At 33.1% G+C, this 17454-nt stretch overlaps 1 protein-coding gene across 1 annotated transcript; it reads right to left on the bottom strand.

Annotated features, from left to right (window-relative positions):
* Positions 1–6969: 6969 nt before the first annotated feature.
* Positions 6970–17169, bottom strand: LOC124535079. The gene is made up of 8 exons (XM_047111127.1): positions 16900–17169; positions 13662–16702; positions 13112–13218; positions 12701–12906; positions 11725–12016; positions 10664–10801; positions 9270–9534; positions 6970–9169 (listed from the first exon to the last, which is right to left on the bottom strand). Exons 2-8 carry the CDS (start codon positions 16485–16487, stop codon positions 8663–8665), a joined length of 4341 nt encoding a protein of 1446 aa, XP_046967083.1. The 5' UTR covers positions 16488–16702; positions 16900–17169; the 3' UTR covers positions 6970–8662.
* Between the last annotated feature and the right edge of the window lie 285 nt (positions 17170–17454).

The raw sequence follows: 17454 nt of genomic DNA, 5'->3' as shown, positions 1-17454 counted from the left end.
GTAAGGGGTTTGCATTGATATAACTTCAATAATAAATAATCAATAACATAGGTATCTATTATTGTTTAGCGATAGCCTGTGATACCGCCTTGACGTTTTACTTTATTGTTTTGCGCGCGAGCACAGATAACCTAACATCGGAAACATCGGTTTTAAAACCCTTCACTTGTAACTAGTAATTACACGCAACGTTTTTTGAGTATTTACATTTATTTATAAACTGTATTACTATTATCTGTCAATTTGATAAAAATAGCAAAAACCCACATGTAAACTTAAAAATATATTTTTTTGATAACTGTATTTTTTGTACTGTAATATTAAAGCCTACACATTAAATAAATTTATTATATTCACGTGTTTGCCATTTAAAAATGTTCGGTTCGATTTGGTGCCGATTTAAGTTAGAAACAACCAAATAATTCAATCACTATCACGCAAAGCGATCTTTCCGTCTGTACATTGTATTTATCGGACGGCCTATAATATCTGACCTTAAGTACCTATCTCTTAAACGAGTGATCTAAATTGCAACTTGTTAATCGTAATTATTACTAACGGAAAATGATTAAACTTATTCATGATAAAAAAGTTTGTAGTAGGTAACTCAATTAAGGAAAATGGAAGGTATTTATATAGTTTCTCATACTCACATATGTATACTATTGAATAAATTATATTCTACTTGTATTCATATAGGTACATTAGGGAATTAACAAACTTGCTGTGTCTTTTTTGATCTCATATGAAAATTACAAATAAATAGTAAGTAATAGTTTTTTCATGTTCGAAAAAATAACCTACGCATTTAAATAAACAGCATGTTATATTTAACATGGTAAGATATAAACAAAAGCATAAATTTAGTAATATAATTCATATTTATGATGAGCCTGAGAAAATCATAATAGCAAAAGTTATTTTGAAACCAAATTAATAGAAATATATTGGACGGCTTAGAGTAATAAATATAGGCAATCTACAGTCTATTCCAATCGAAGAAGACATAAAGATTGATATACCATAGATATGCGTATTTATTTGGTGGTAGGGCTTTGTGCAAGCCCGTCTGGGTAGGTACCACCCACTCATCAGTTATTATACCGCCAAATGACAGTACTCAGTATTGTTGTGTTCCGGTCTGAAGGGTGAGTGAGCCAGTGCAACTACAGGCACAAGGGACACAACATCTTAGTTCCCAAGGTTGGTGGGAACTAAGATGTCTTACGGCGTCATTGTCTATGGGTGATGGTCACCACTTACCATCAGGTGGCCCATATGCTCGTCCGCCAACCTATACCATAAAAATGCGTATTTCATGCGATTTGCTAATATTACTTTCACACCCAAGTTTGAATAAATGATTTGTTGACATTACAAACGCTATTAGTTCAAAAATCCGTAGTGGGTATCAGAAGTTTTTCAAACTTGATATATGATAAATTATATTGACCAATGATATTGCGTTTATTTTGAATTGTGTCCTATAGTGGTGGGAATATACTTTACTTATAATTATTCCAAAAATCATAGTGCCATAAATAGCAAAAAATATTTTAAAATTTATTTGCAAATTCAGGTCATAGGGAATAAAGCCTCTTTAAAAAAAATTGTATTACTTGAGTAAAACTGTGGCTAGTGGGTTTTAAAATTGCTTATATGTTGCATCTTTTCAGAAGTGACGTTTTTCTTGTTTTATCATATTGCTTGAGAATATTTTTTGTATTATTAATCAACTGCTGTCCTAACAGTGAAATATTTGCATAAAATTTAACAGTGTCTGTGATTTCCGAAGACGCCTATTTTGTCACGATCTACTAAAATCTTCTCTTACGTATGGAAATGGGCTGAGTGCTAGAAGGATATTCGATTTTTGCCGCCCTAATTGTTAAGATTCTTTTTAACATTAAAAAAGTTAAAATAACTTTCCTTTCAGAGACTTCTTCGGGAGGATAATAGTAAGGATAGAATCCTGCAATATTCATTGTAGAACATGCTGTCTGTGCTGTGCTCTGTTATAGAGAGTTTCTCGGATTCGCTTATTAATACTTTATTTAGGCTATATTACAAAATGTCATTTTTATAACTTAGATTTCTGTTTCTAAATTTTATTTAAAATTTGTATTAAATATGTCATTTCAATAAATAAGTTTTTTTTTCATTGGTTTTTATTTTTAGTTAATTTTGTGAGAATTTTAAAGAGTGACCTTCAGGACGAATTCGTTCATGTTCGACTACGAATTTCCACCAGCGTCCTTTCTGATCATTTCATTTCAATTGATTTTAAATAATTTCCTTCTTTTTATACATTTTTAAAAAGCTAAGATAGAAACGGTTATGTTTTCAAAATAATCTGCAGACCAAGTTTCATAATGTTTTTTTTTAGTTTTTAAGGCATTTTTAAGGAAAAAAAATCTAAAAATAACTGAAAAAAAATTCATTTTTCGTCTGGCATTTTTAAATTTGAACCTATAATTATTGTTTAAATATTGACTAATATCCAGTTTTTAATAGTTTTTATAAAACAAAAGAAAAAAATAGATTTAAGTCGATCCTTTTTTTTAAATAAATTTTTGAAGTTGCATTTTTGATAAATTTTGAAAAAAGCTAAAAAACATGATAACTCAAAAATGGGTCACTTTTGGATTATGCATATGGTTGTTAAAATTATTACAAATAGTCACCTCTATCACCTCCTAACGGATATACGCCGAGTTACCAATTACCCTGTATATTTCAACAAAATTTTCAAAATTCAACGTTGATACCTAAAAAGTTTGTTTACATCTCAAACTCATGCTGGACACAAGTACACGTGTATCTACATTGTATCTTTTAATTATATTAATCATTTTTATATCCAAGAAATCGTTATAGATATATTGTTTGGTGAAGTGAATGAAGCTTACGTAAAACAACAAACATTATCTTCGCAATGTTTATATTTATTATTGCGATGTTTCCAATTTATAAACATCTGGACTTTTATGGAACACACTTAATGTGATTTATTATATCTAAGTACTTCCATTCATATTAAAACAAAAGTTATAAGGTTATTTAGATTACTAGCTGTTCGTCCTGACTTCGTTCGTCAGTTATATTAACCTAATTTATAACCGTTGTCCATCTTGAAACTATAGTCATAATAGAAAATTGCATATCAGTAATATTCATAGTTTTTAATAGAACAGAAAATAATGAATTCCAAACTTATCCCGTGTATAAAATATATATGTACACTAAAAAATATTTAACAATTGAGGCGACTTTCAAATGACGTGACCTAATTTATAATTCAATTAATCAAACAGTTTTGTAACTATTGATAAAAAACCATGCAAAATGTGAGTATAAACAACAATAGTAATTAAATTGGAGCGACATCTAAATGAAGCTATAAAAATATTTTTCTGTAGTTAATCCAAGTTAAGAAAGTAAAATTTACAAAGCAGAATGCCCATTAAAATAAGGACCCTCAAGTGTAGCGTTAATCTAATTCCAAAGTACATCTAAATCCATACTTGTTTAGATATTTATAGTACATTAACTATATATAATCTGTGACTATCTAGAATAATGTACCTGTCAGATGGAAAAATATTTTTTCAAATAAATAATATTAGATATTAACCTAATACTGAAATATACAACAAAACACCGTATAATAATATATAATACATAAATAAATAATGGAAATAAATCGAAACGCCCATAGCAGCAATTTCTTAGGATTTACTTAAGTTAAAATTAGCTCTAGTCAAAGACATTTCAAGACTACCTTACATTTATAATATATCAAATCTCTTTGGCTCTAAGCCTCCTCCGGTTTTACTAGGGTAACGAGAAAATTAAATGCCTACAACTTCCTAAAACATCAACATACTTGTTCTTTTAACTAGATTGCAGATAAAACATAAATATTACTTATGACGTCATCTGAAATATTTTTAAACAATCGAACACTGATAATATAAAAGAGTATAAAAATTATAGTTCAGTATGCTATGTCTATTAATTTTAATTATCAACTAAGTAAATACGCAATGAATTCACAATTTTATTTCTTACTACATGAAAGTTAAGTCATAAAATTCGTTAACCGTTTTAAAGAATCCGATGAATAAAGATAAATTTAAAATCACAATTGGTTGAAAAAATCAGCGGAAGGTTATCTTAAACAGATAGACACTTTAAATAGATATAATGTAGGTACGTGTCAATTTTAAAACATTCGCATTTCGCATAGAGGTCAGTAACCTGATGGGGTGATAAGTGATAAATACAGCGACGATAAATAAAATGAGGCTTTTACGAGTGTTTTTGACAATTAAAACTTATAATCAGATAAAAAGTCGAAGTACATGTACATTATAATGTGGCCTTAACGATAATTAGATATCATTCGTTCGTTACTCGTTCGTAAAAAAAAATTATAAATAATACCACCCACATCGGAAATTCATTACTATATATTTTTTCATACTTTGTATTGTTCTGGATTGAAGGTTGTGTGTGCTAGTATAACCAGAGGGAAAAGTAACATAACATCTTATTTCAAGATCGGTTATTATCAATGTAAGAAACAATCCATATTTTCACCATTGGAGCATCTATATATAGGGTTGGTGACCACTTAGCTTGACGTGATCCATTAACCTGACCACCTGAGTAAATCATAACAACACAAAAGACGCCATTTATTATCTTATAACTATCATTCGTTAGCTAATAACTTATATGTATAACTTCAACAATACCTACCTAGATTACGTGTCATGTAAGTATTGTGAAAGTTACCAATGACGTCACGTCACAAGCAACAGAAACTCATATCGGCACGTCACTCTGAAAAAAAAAAACAAAGGCGCAGCAAAAACACCTGTAACGGCTATATCTGTGCAGTCAAGCGAGATAAGTTATTCAATAAAAATCGCCTGTCACATGGTGGCACAATACAATATATATATTTTTTATGTTATAGGTTGGCGGACGAGCATATGGGCCACCTGATGGTAAGTGGTCACCATCACCCTTAGACAATGACGCTCTAAGAAATATAAACTATTCCTTACATCGTCAATGTGCCATTAACCTTGGGAACTAAGATGTTACGTCCCTTGTGCCTGTAGTTACACTGGCTCACTCTCACTGTTTTTGCGGTAGAATAACTGATGAGTGGGTGGTATCTACCCAGACGGGCTTGCACAAAGCCCTACACCAAGTAATATACCTACCGAAAACATGTAACAGCACATAGTTAGCAGTTTTTGTGTTACAAATTCGAACATTACATATTTAGAGTTTCCAGAGTAACTATAATCTGCAATACACAAATGTTCATCAATATAGTTATACTTTAGTGGAATACTAAATACTCCTTCAATCAGCATCATTGCAACCACTTCTAGCTCGGATTCTTCTTTGATTTTTATTGATTATAAAGTGCTGTCATGATTGGCACTTTAAAATTAAATGGAGATGTCTCAGATTGTATAACAAAAGGCAGATTAAAGTTATTAATTTCGGGATATTTACCATGTCCATTCACGAGATATTAAGTCTTCTGAACAAGACATTCGTAGATAATATCGAAATATCGAGCTCCACCGGACAAAAATAAAAACATGGTAAATATCCCGAAATTAATAACTTTAATAATAAAAATAACCATGTTAAGTAATTTGAAATTCTATAAAAGGCAGATTATGTATGATATATTTATATAGAACAAGCAGATTTTTAGATTCCTCATCAAAAGTAACCTCATAGTAATATAAGCCAATCTTTCAGAAGAATTCGATTTGTTTCGGATTTTTTGGGAATAAAATTAAAATAACCACAAGTTAGCTTACTTTTAATTTATTGCAGACACTAATCCAGTCCAGTAACCCCGCTGAACTGAGTTTTGGTGTACGACCCACGTGTTACAAAATAAAAGTACCTTACTTCGTATTTACAAATTATTTTAAAAATAAATAACCAATTTATTCTAATAACCGCGAAGAGTTCTCTTTATTTTGAAATCATTTGATAAAATATATCAATAGACGCTCGTATTATGTAATTATACGATAAACGAAGAGCAACCGACGTGACTTTTATCAAATGCTTTCAAACAAAGACGAAGATTAAAGACTAAATTTTACTATAATAACAAAAAATCAAACTTTTGTTGTGTTAAGTTACGAGATCATTCATTTACGTTAAAAATACAGAAAATTAAAATACGATATCGCATGAACACAGCTGGTGTGATCCATTTACAAGACACACAACAATTTCAATGTATATAAAAATATTTGAAGGAACGAAGCCCCACGTATTTGTAAATATTACCAAACAACAGATCAATTTTTATAATAATTATTGTTTTGCCATGTAAATAAAAAAAAAATTAAAGAAACTAAAAATATAAAAAAAAAAAAAATTGAGAACATCTTATGATAAGGGTGGAGGCTCGGTTCAGAAACAACAACAACAACAATCGGTCGGTGATTGCACATTTTTCTTAAAATTTTCAGTGTGTAAATAAATACAAGCACAATATGGAAATAAAACTAATAAAAAAAAAAACACTCCATCGATCATCATTGTAATCACAGTAGAATTTATGACGGACCTTATGCGCTTACAATAAAGCTCATATTTTATTATTGTAACAAATATCATGAGAGTCGCCTTAAATAATTTATGGCAACAATTCTTACTAATATTGTAATTTAATAAGGAGTTTTTAAATTAATTATGGTTTAATAATAAATAAAATAAAGAGTTATATAAATTTTAAGATGTCTGCGCTGAGTGATGTATTACCGGTGGGATATCCAAGATTATGTGTATTTTACTGCACACAACATTGATTTGAATTATTTTGAACGTTCGTAGAATACATAGCACATAGGTTATCAAAACTAATACATATATTTTAGAATGACTATTTAAGTTACATTTTTATTGTTCCAAATCTTATTCCAAACTTCGCTTAGCGCAGGCACATCTTAATCATTCAATAATTCATTAAGGAAAAAAAAAATACATTTCACAAAATCAGTTTTAATATATAAGACTTTGTACCAACGATGTATAGATATTTTTTTCCCGTCACAAAATTTTTATAATTAAACTAATTAGGTTTTTGTAACTTTGTAAAATTGTAAACCATATCTTTTATGTCAAATTTAATTGATAATTTGCGCTGTTACTGTTGCATGTATGCTATGTACATGGTCAGAAAAATAGTTGAAAAAAGTATAATATTTTAATAAAAATTTCAACTTATGCAATGTGGAAGACATGCATTTTATGTTATTAAATTCATCAATTACCTAATAAAAAAAATAAAGTTGAACTGTTAAAGTAAAAAATAAATAAAACTATAACTAGATTATTAATACAAATACTAAAATAGAAAAGAAGTTTTAATGTGACTGTCGATAGTGTGATCCATAGACATGGTCTATGATTAATTAGAATTGTCTTTGAGCAATTTATCTGTTAATTCGAGTATGTACACAGAAAAAAATCCTGTAGAGAAATGATATAACATTAATTTAATACACATTATATTATACTATGTTGCCTTTGATGTTACTTATAATGAATAACGAGTCTCTTTAAAGTCAATTAACCTTATACTTATTTTGGATACCTTTCGCAGGGCAAACCATCGCGTGAATAATAATTTTAAACATTGATATGTATCTAGTTTATTAAAATTTTCTCACAGAATTTCCTTCAAATAACATTACTCGCCACTTAAAACTACCGTCGTATAATCGCAGATTATTGTTCTATTATATACGAAATTAAATTATTAAGCGGGGTACCTTTACCAAAATGCCCTTTTCAGTAAATTGACTAAAATACTTATTAAGAATATCGTAGTGTGACTGACCTTATTATATTAATTTTTTTTTCTACATCTATTTACAAAATTCATTAGTATTAGTTCACAACCTATTTAGATTTTAATGTTGAAAGCTAAATCTCAGCTTCCTTTATATCCTCTTATTTTATAAATCTTTTTCTCAGAGACAAAAACATCAAGTAACTAACCCGTTATTATCTCAAATATTAGGAACTTTTTCACTACTTGAAACCATATCTTATTAAAACATGTATGGTATTAGTTAAATATTAGGACAATCGCTTTTTTATGTTGTATTTTTTCTACAGTAAATAGTGTAACAGGTATCCAGAGTAACATTGTGCCGATTTGTGAAAAGAAATTCAACACAAGTTATATAAATAGTTTTAAAAATAAAAATCAAAGTGCAAAGTAACACAATAAAGTCCGTCACACAACAATACTTATCTAAGTATTGATTTTAACTGTAAAATGCTCTCTATATTCTCCCCATCAATTTACACAAACTTGGTCCTGTATTTACACAATATATTTAAATTTAACTAAATATTTACAATGTGGCGACTCTGTATCAAAACCTTTGTTAATGATGCTGTTTTTATATATTGTTTAGACATGAGTTTATAATATATAATAATAGTGAATATTCATTGCACACAAACCAATGAGTAGCAGAAATTTAGAGCAAATGGACCCATTTGCTGGACAGAAAATTCTATATTACAAAAATTTGAGTACCATTAAAAAAATCTCTCAAGAGTCGCCTAGCCAGCGTGTGTATACATTCCATACTTACGCCTCAGTCGCAACTGGCTCCCTCGCGTGGTGTATCTTCACATGTTTATTATGATTGGACTTATTACTCGACGTTTTCCCACAAATATTACATGCGAAAGGCCTCGCCCCACTATGCACTTTCATATGTTCAGATAAATAATAACTCCTATGGAACGATTTACCACACTCGGGCACTTTACACACATACTTCTTAGCCATTTCGTGTTCTCGAACATGTCGTTGGCAGTTGTACTTCCTAATGAACTGGCAGCCGCAGTAGTTGCAGGTGTATGGACGAACAGACTTGTGCGCGTTCATGTGTGACACGTAATCGGACTGCCTGATGAATGCACCCTTACACAGTGTGCATTTGAAGGGCTTAGCCGACCGACTCAGGTGCGTCCAACGGTGAAGTTTCAAGTTCCACTTGGTTGTGAATGCTTTGTTGCAGATGATACAGTGGTACGGTTTCTTCCCGCTGTGAGTCAGCAAGTGAGCACGTAAATTTGATCTAAGGTACATCTGAAAACGAAGATAATAATAATATAATAAAAATAACTTAACGAAAGAAACGTCAAATGAATGTGACGTCACTCAGTTAGGATCCGTTCGGTTCACGGACCTGTTTGCAGACCGGACAAGGCACGTTCTCCATGCGGCCCTTCTCCGTGGCCCTGTCGGCGAGGAAGTACTCGTTGTGCGTGCGTCGCACGTGGCGCGTGAGCGACGCTGCGTGCACGAACTTGTCGCTGCAGTACAGGCACGCCTTGGGTTTCTCGTCGTGCGTCTCCTTGTGCCACAGCAGCTTGGCGCGCGAGTGGAACACGGCGCCGCAGTGACACACGAAGTCGCGTATCTTTGTCTTCTTCTTGAAATGGTGCCGGTCCCTGGGGATAACAAGTTCATGATTATATTTACATCAATCAACTATAACTTAAATCTATCTACGCTTTTACTAATATTTCTAATTTCTCCTACAATGTGGATTATTTTATAAAAAAAAAATATATTATAAATGTATATATATATTACATTTCTTGGATAACCCTAATAAATAAATCGTAATAATAATGTATAAGTATATCCATTATAATCAACAATTACCCTCAATTTAATATTTTTCACTCCTACAACACTATATTTTTAATATACATTTTTATTTATTTATTTATTTCTTTTTATAATAAAACATACACATTAATATATTTTACAAGCCATTAAACCATTTTCTGGTTTGTATTGACTAAGAAAAGTATTCGCATATACTATTTATTAAAAATACATATAAGCTTCATTCGTGTATTATTAGTTGGCGACTGATATATGTAAAAAATACTTCTTTGGGCGCAATAAGATTAAAAGTTCAAGTAAACTGTTTAGTGCAATGTTTCCATTCATAAACTATTAACAAGAATTTTACAGACCATTCAAATCTGTGGTGTGCTGAGTGGCAAGCACTCTTTTGTTTATGAATATAAATATTGTTCAAAGATAACTACAAGATTCCTAAACATGGCTATTTATTTTTAGTTTTTTTTATTTATAATATTGATAGCCATTAATGTAAGCTGAAATAGTGTCATTATATTAACTTGGAAGTGACTTAATGTAATTTGGAATTACAAACTATAAAGCACAAGTTTGTATTGTGACCTTGATAATGTCTCATGAGAGAGCATCAACAACAGCCTGTAAATTCCCACTGCTGGGCTAAAGGCCTCCTCTCCCTTTGAGGAGAAGGTTTTGGAACATATTCCACCACGCTTTTCCAATGCGAGTTGGTGGAATACACATGTGGCAAAATTTCTATGCAATTTATCACATGCTGGTTTCCTCACGATGTTTTCCTTCACCGCTAAACACGAGATCAATTATAAAGACAAATTAAGCACATGAAACAGCGGTGCTTGCCTGGGTTTGAACCCGCAATCATCGCTTAAAAACCACTGGGCCATCTCGACTCATGAGCATTGTTTTGTCTATAATTCTTATTTAGAAGCATTAATTAGTCGTTACCTGTGCTGCACCATGTTGGAGTACCGGCGGAAGGTGTCGTCGCAGACGGTGCACTTGACGGGCGTCCGGCCGGTGTGCACGTTGTGGTGCTCCGACAGCTTCTGACGTGTTATGAAACGCTTCTCGCAAATCTCACATCTGCAATACAACAAAAATGTTTGTGAATAAGTGTTCATTCATAGATAAATTTAATCTGTATTATATTATGCTTGCTACACGTCTTCAAACTGCTAAAATAAGTATTTATGTAAAACTTTAAGATTAAAAAATAAACTTGTTGTTTTCGTCTAGTTAACATTTAATTCCCGATTATTATCCTCTATAATATTATTGTATTATACATTACACTTTCATATTGAATCACTAAGGTTTTTGAGGAAATTAAAATCCGTTCATAGTTTAAATGATCTGAACATACAGACGAAAAGGGTTGGGAAGCTACTTTAATTTATATTATGTAGATAATAACATCCTTACGCTATAACCACCCAATAATGTACACTAACATTATATATATACAGTAAATTAGTGTAATAGATCATGCAAAAACATAATATTACTGAATGTAAGATTTTTTCAATTATGTAACTTTTGTCAGAATCATTTTATCAAGTTATTTATTATAAATTCTTATTATTTAACGTTATAAAATATTTAAAAAAAGCTTTGAAATATTTACAATTAATAGTTAAATTTATAGACAAAAGCAGAGTAGTCGTTTTTCGAATTCTCTATATTCCTTTTTCGTTGCAGAGAACAAAAATAACATTTGCACCGCACGTTATATAAAATAAAATTTAAATATGACCAGTATTAACGTTTAACATTTCCAACGCTTAAAAGATACCACCGCAAAATTCGAATTAACCGCGAACAATTACAAAACAAAAGAGAATCGCTTCGAATAATGAATATGACATTGCGAAGTCTTAGCATCGAACGTACAATATTGTTTATTTTCCTCGATTAATGACCTAGGGCAATGAAACGGTCAATGCACGGACGATGACATCTAAACATACACGAAAGAGCCTTGAAATCGACGTACATGCGCAACTCACTTATAGTTCTTTATCCCCAAGTGCGTTTTCACGTGCAGTGCGAGGTTCGCACGCTTGAAGAAGCACTTCCCGCACGTGAGACACTCCAGCGGGTGTATCTTGAGGTGGGCGTGGAAGGCCGCGTCGGTGACCTGGTCGACCTTGCACGTCGGACACACGTAATCCTTTCGTCTCTTCTTCGTTTCCTGCTTTATGAAACCTTCGATTTGCGGTTTCGCTTCGCTCATCGCGTTGTAAACTTGTAGCATCGTCGAAGCCATCGTCTCCTTTGTATCCAATGACAGTAGATTGCCTGAAATACATTATAATTAACATTAGTTTATTTATCGAACAAATAAAAAAAAAATTAATAATAATAATAATAAAACTTTTGATTTTGTTTCTCATGAGTATTCCATAAAAAAAGGTATAACTAAATACGAGTTAAAAACGAGTTCTGAAGAGATAAGACTTAATTTATGCAATCTTCTTGCATTATTTAACAAAAAAGTTTTTAGCACAACCGACATCTTACAACATCTGCCTATTTAACTCTCAGCTGTTTCATTAAAAAAAAAAAAAAAAACATAAAAAAAATAATTTAAAACTGCATACCGATATCGGTATTATGAAAATAATTGACATGATGTCTCATATGCAAGGGTGTCGAGATGGCCCAGTGGTTAGAACGCGTGCATCTTAACCGATGATTGCGGGTTCAAACCCAGGCAAGCACCGCTGATTCACGTGCTTAAATTGTCTTTATAATTCATCTCGTACACAGCGGTGAAGGAAAACATCGTGAGGAAACCTGCATGTGACAAATTTTCATAGAAATTCTGCCACATATGTATTCCACCAACCCGCATTGGAACAGCGTGGTGGTATATGTTCCAAACCCTCTCCTTAATGGAAGAGGAGGCCTTATCTCAGCAGTGGGAAATGTACAGGCTGTTACTTTACTTTTACTTTACTTTATGCAAGGCTGTGACGGTACCTGCCAGCACGTGCTCGTCAGGTTTCTCCTCCTTCTTGATGGCGCGCGCGGTCATGAGGCGGCTGTAGGAGGTCTTGACGCTGGAGCACGTGGGCAGCGCGTGCACGAGCGCCTTGTGCGCGCGCAGCTCCTTCAGCGACGGGAACTTCACGCCGCACTGGGCGCAGTTGTACGTTCTAGCCTTTGGAAAGTGCAGTTCCTCTTCACTGGAATATGGAAAGATAACAATGTTATTAATATTTTTTATTAAACAATTAGTCAGTTTAAAAAATACTTTAAAACCATATTGATGACCTTTTACATATGGTACAAATACAATTGTGCAAAAGTAAATTAATTATTTGTATTGTATTAAAATTTAAGAATTTATAAAAAAAAAAATATTTAATATGAAATGTGTCGATAACATACATAACGTTTTCTGTTTTTTCGTTAGCATCTATGTCGGAACCATCTGAAACCCAACTCTCTCGCGCCATCAGATCGTAGGGCTCCGCCGGAGGTACACCCGAATACATCTAAAATAAATTGGGAAATTAACATGGCAATTTTACAAAAACAAATTTTTCTTCAGACAAATACTATAGATTTTTATTGTACCTATTGTTGTAATGAACTACAACAATAGTAACAATACAATTTTAAGTTCTGTTCGACATGTCCTATTTATGTTCTTAATTTGAAACGTTATTACTTTTTTAATATAAAAAAAAAGTAAAAAAAGAACTGTTAAAAAACACAAAAGTGATACTTAATATTTTTTCTACCTCAGCAAATTGACTATCTTTGTATGAAGTGGAATTCACTTATTTACACAATCGAGAACAAGACCTTGACACACAAACCGCGATTTCGTAGCTAATTGTATAATTATTATTAACCTCTTACAACTGCATATAAATTATGAGTAATTTCATTGAAAATGCCACATAATTAATAATAATAATAGAAAACAATTTACCCCGCTCCAAGGTGACTCCATGTCTCCGTTGCTCTCTTGCCCGCTGAGTTCCCCACGAGGCGGCATCCTCTCGTCGGCGCAGATATTCAAAGTCGGTTCGCCGTCGCTCCTGCTCTCACTCAGCACGTCGGCTTTGCTGTCCCCTTCGCACCTGTCACCGTCCATATGCTCCCCCGAAGCTCCCATATCTGAGTACTCCATCCCATTGCTTTCAGCTATTTTGTAACTCTCGTGTATGAAATTTGGTAAAACAAACTCACTTTCCTTCTGCGAGGATTCACCCCAAATGTACATTCCCTCTTTTGCGTTGTCCTTGGCGTAATTCGATTCCTTTTCCGCATCGAAAGCTTCAACGCGATCCGGGGTAAAGTAGTCCGCGTAAATATTATCCCCAAAGTAGTTTTCATTCATCATAGATACGAATTGCTTATTTTTCGATGCAGCTTCTAAATCTAGTAGCTCTCTGTGGTTGGAATCGTCATCAAATTCGCCCGCCATATTGCCATAATTGACCACATTGATTGGCCTGAGTGTTTCCATTGGTGCAAGGTCTGTGGACCTATCACCTCCGTTGCTAAATTCGTTCGAATTTAATTCTTCCTTGACAACTGTTGTAGTATATTGTGAAGGGTTTACATTTGATGGCGTGACTGGCTCGATGTCCATCGACTGCACCTCGGTGTTGGCATCAAACTCACTGCGATCATCATTACTATTTTCAATTTTTTCTATGGAGACAGTTTGCAATTTACCCTTGTTATCACATTTTTCAGGTTGGTGCGTTTTAGCCACTGCAAAGTTTTCTAATGGTTTACACGTAGATGAGGAGGCTCGTGGTTCCCGATCACTTGGTTTAATATTGATTTGCGAAGATACTTTTGAATTCTTTATTTGTAAATGTTTTTTTTGCTTTTTCACGAAAATATTATTCAGTTTTAGAGGGTTATGTTTCGGTGATTTAGCTGGTAATTTCTTTTCAATACTAATATTCTTTGCCAAGCTTTGGTACTTTTTACTAGTTTCCGGTTTAGGGGATAGTATAATAAGTCTATCGTTGGAATTATCCCCATGGTCAGACAATTCACTACAAGGAGATATAGACGGTTTTTCATTACAAATAAGGTCAGGAACTGGACAACTGTCAGAAAACTCTGTATCAAGCTTATTCTCTACAACTGTTGATTTTAAAGTACTTTCTTTATGTGCATTGTTTGAATGTTTTAACACAGAAAATGCACTTGAAATTAAACTTTCACCAGCACTTGATGGTTGAGTACATTTATCAGATAATCTAGGATTATTATCGTCTAAATCTGGCAGAATTTTCTCTGGAGTAATAGAACGTTCCAGATAGTCAGAGTCAGTTGAACCTGTCAAGTCCATGACAGTATTTAGCATATTTTTGTGATGCTGTACAGGAACCTCTACCTTAATATTGCTAAGAATTTTCAGACCTTTACTGGGCCCAGGGGATTCGATAGATGATTCTGACTTTTCTTGCTCAATAATTTTATTTACTTGATTATCACTCTGTTGAGGAAGTGGGTTCTGACTTGTATCATTTATTGGTTCACCCGATAACATTGGGCTTACTTCGATAATTAGAGTTTTATTACCGTCAGTTACAACATTTGACCCAGTTTTTTCTGGCACATTTTGCATGAATGGTACATTTTCGTTGAACATAGGAGCACATGGCTTTGATAATATATGTTGTGGTGTTGTATACATACAGGAAGTATTGCCAAACTGATCAACAACCATAACATTTTGGTACATTGAGCTGCTCTGAGCAACATTTGTAACATTCTCGGGACCACCAAGTACTGCTGGCATACTTGAGATGAATGGTTTACCATCTATATTATGAACCATCTCCCTATAAATTATTTGTGAGTTTTGAGTGACTACTGTTGTGCCTGGGGTAAAAGCTCCCGGATGATTCATTTGATTAAATTGGTTGTTTAACGGTGGTGCCATTAATTTTGGATCTAGTAATTGGCTAGCGGGTAAATTTCCTGTCATAATCATGTTATTTTGTAGATTCTTCTGAACAAATGGGGTCGCAGCTGGCATCATCACATGCATTGGTTTAACCCCTGAAGGTATGTATTGCATTCCAGCCACATTCGTTTTAACAAGCAGGTTCCCTTGTTTAGGTAAGATTTTAACATAGTCATTCCCCCTTCTAGGTACTGTTGGCATCATAGTAGTAGGCAGCTTGACACCTGATCCCATTACTGGCATATTGTATGCAAACACATTTGAATTATCTAACTGTGCATTATACTCTGAGCTACGAGAAAATTTAATTTCCGGGTCTTCCTGTTGTTCTGGATAGTAAGGATACTGTTGATCAAAATCTGATACTAAGGACTGACAATTTGAAGTAAAAGTTTGCTGCGTTTTATCTGATTTCACTGTATAAGAGTCAGAGCACTGACTTGAGACATTGTTAGATATATGGTTGTCAAATGAAATATTCCCAATCCTGAGATCTGGTGTGGGATTTCTTGAGATTGTCGAGAGTGGAGTTGACTTAGTTCTACTCGGAGTCCTTCTCCAGTACCTCTCATTGTCACTATTTCGATGAGAATTGGCCCATCGTCCACTATCGTCAGTTGCTGGTGTCCGTGACCTGCTTCTAAATGACCTCTCTGAGTTTAATGGAGTAGGTGTCCTGCTTCCAAAATTAGTACTTTTAGCTGATAAAGTACACAATGCTTTAATTACTTGATCTTTTGGATGTGTGTCCAAATGTGACTCTAAGGTCATTCCACTGTGTAGGTACAGTGTACACACAGGGCATTGCACTCTTTGATCCATGTTTATTTTCTATATAATAAAAATATATACAAAAAAACGCGTCGCGCAGGTTGACCCTGGCGAGGCGTGAAACGTTATATCGTCCAATGCGCACTCAGACCGAAGCACCACTCTGCACGGCGCCCTTCAGTCCCGTCACGCGCATATCTACTATACACACGTAAGGCAAATGGCCCACAACACATATCTTCACTATAACTCGTCTCCTTATCGATCTGTAGGGAAAAATAAAGCTACGTCAATGTAAAATTAATCAATTCGCATAACCAAATATCAAAAACTCGTTCAACGCACAGACACGGAACAAAAGAAAACAAAAATCCGAGATAAAGGCCATTGATACATAAAAAAGTCGAATGCGAGAATAAAGAATTGAATATATTTGTAATGTTAACATAATAACCGACCTTACCTTTTTATAAAGTATGTCATATATCGTCCATAGCATGGACGTCTCTCAAATTGATTATTTTATTAGTTACGACTACGCTAATTCTAAAAATATTTCCAAATAGTCAGACATATTGTGATATTGCAGACGTCTCGATCACAGGTTCACATCACATCACCACAGAATGCTCATGGCTCACACACAAACTTGTACATTCCGGTCTACGTAAACCTAAAACCTACAGATTATCTTTTTATTTAATTTAGTTTCACTAACGAGTAGAACATTCGAACCTACTTGAAGAACAATTGATATGTTAACGATCAATGTCATATGCGTGAAACGAAGCTATTTATAAGTGTCAATAAACTATAAAGCATGGTCTATATTATAAAAAATCCATACTGTGAAGTTCATAATTAATTGTATTATTATTTTTTTTGAGTATTACGAAAATTTGATAAACAAAAAAATGTACGGCTAATTTATGCACTTTTAAAATAAACGACATATATTTTGTAAATCGTGTCGGTGAATTTAAATTACAATAATTTTAGATTAATCAAATATAGGAGA

Source organism: Vanessa cardui, chromosome 14 (assembly GCF_905220365.1).
Source record: "Vanessa cardui chromosome 14, ilVanCard2.1, whole genome shotgun sequence".
NCBI classification, from domain to species: Eukaryota; Metazoa; Arthropoda; class Insecta; order Lepidoptera; family Nymphalidae; genus Vanessa; species Vanessa cardui.
Note: the sequence above shows the minus strand (reverse complement) of the source record. Positions and strands in the feature narration are given on the sequence as shown.

Coding starts and splice junctions, on each gene's coding strand:
- LOC124535079 (XM_047111127.1), bottom strand. CDS start 16,487: ATGGATCAAAGAGTGCAATGCCCTGTGTGTACACTGTACCTACACAGT. Junction 12,907..13,111: donor GAAAAAACAGAAAACGTTAT/GTATGTTATCGA, acceptor TCCATATTCCAG/TGAAGAGGAACTGCACTTTC. Junction 9,170..9,269: donor CTTGTCCGGTCTGCAAACAG/GTCCGTGAACCG, acceptor CTTCGTTTTCAG/ATGTACCTTAGATCAAATTT.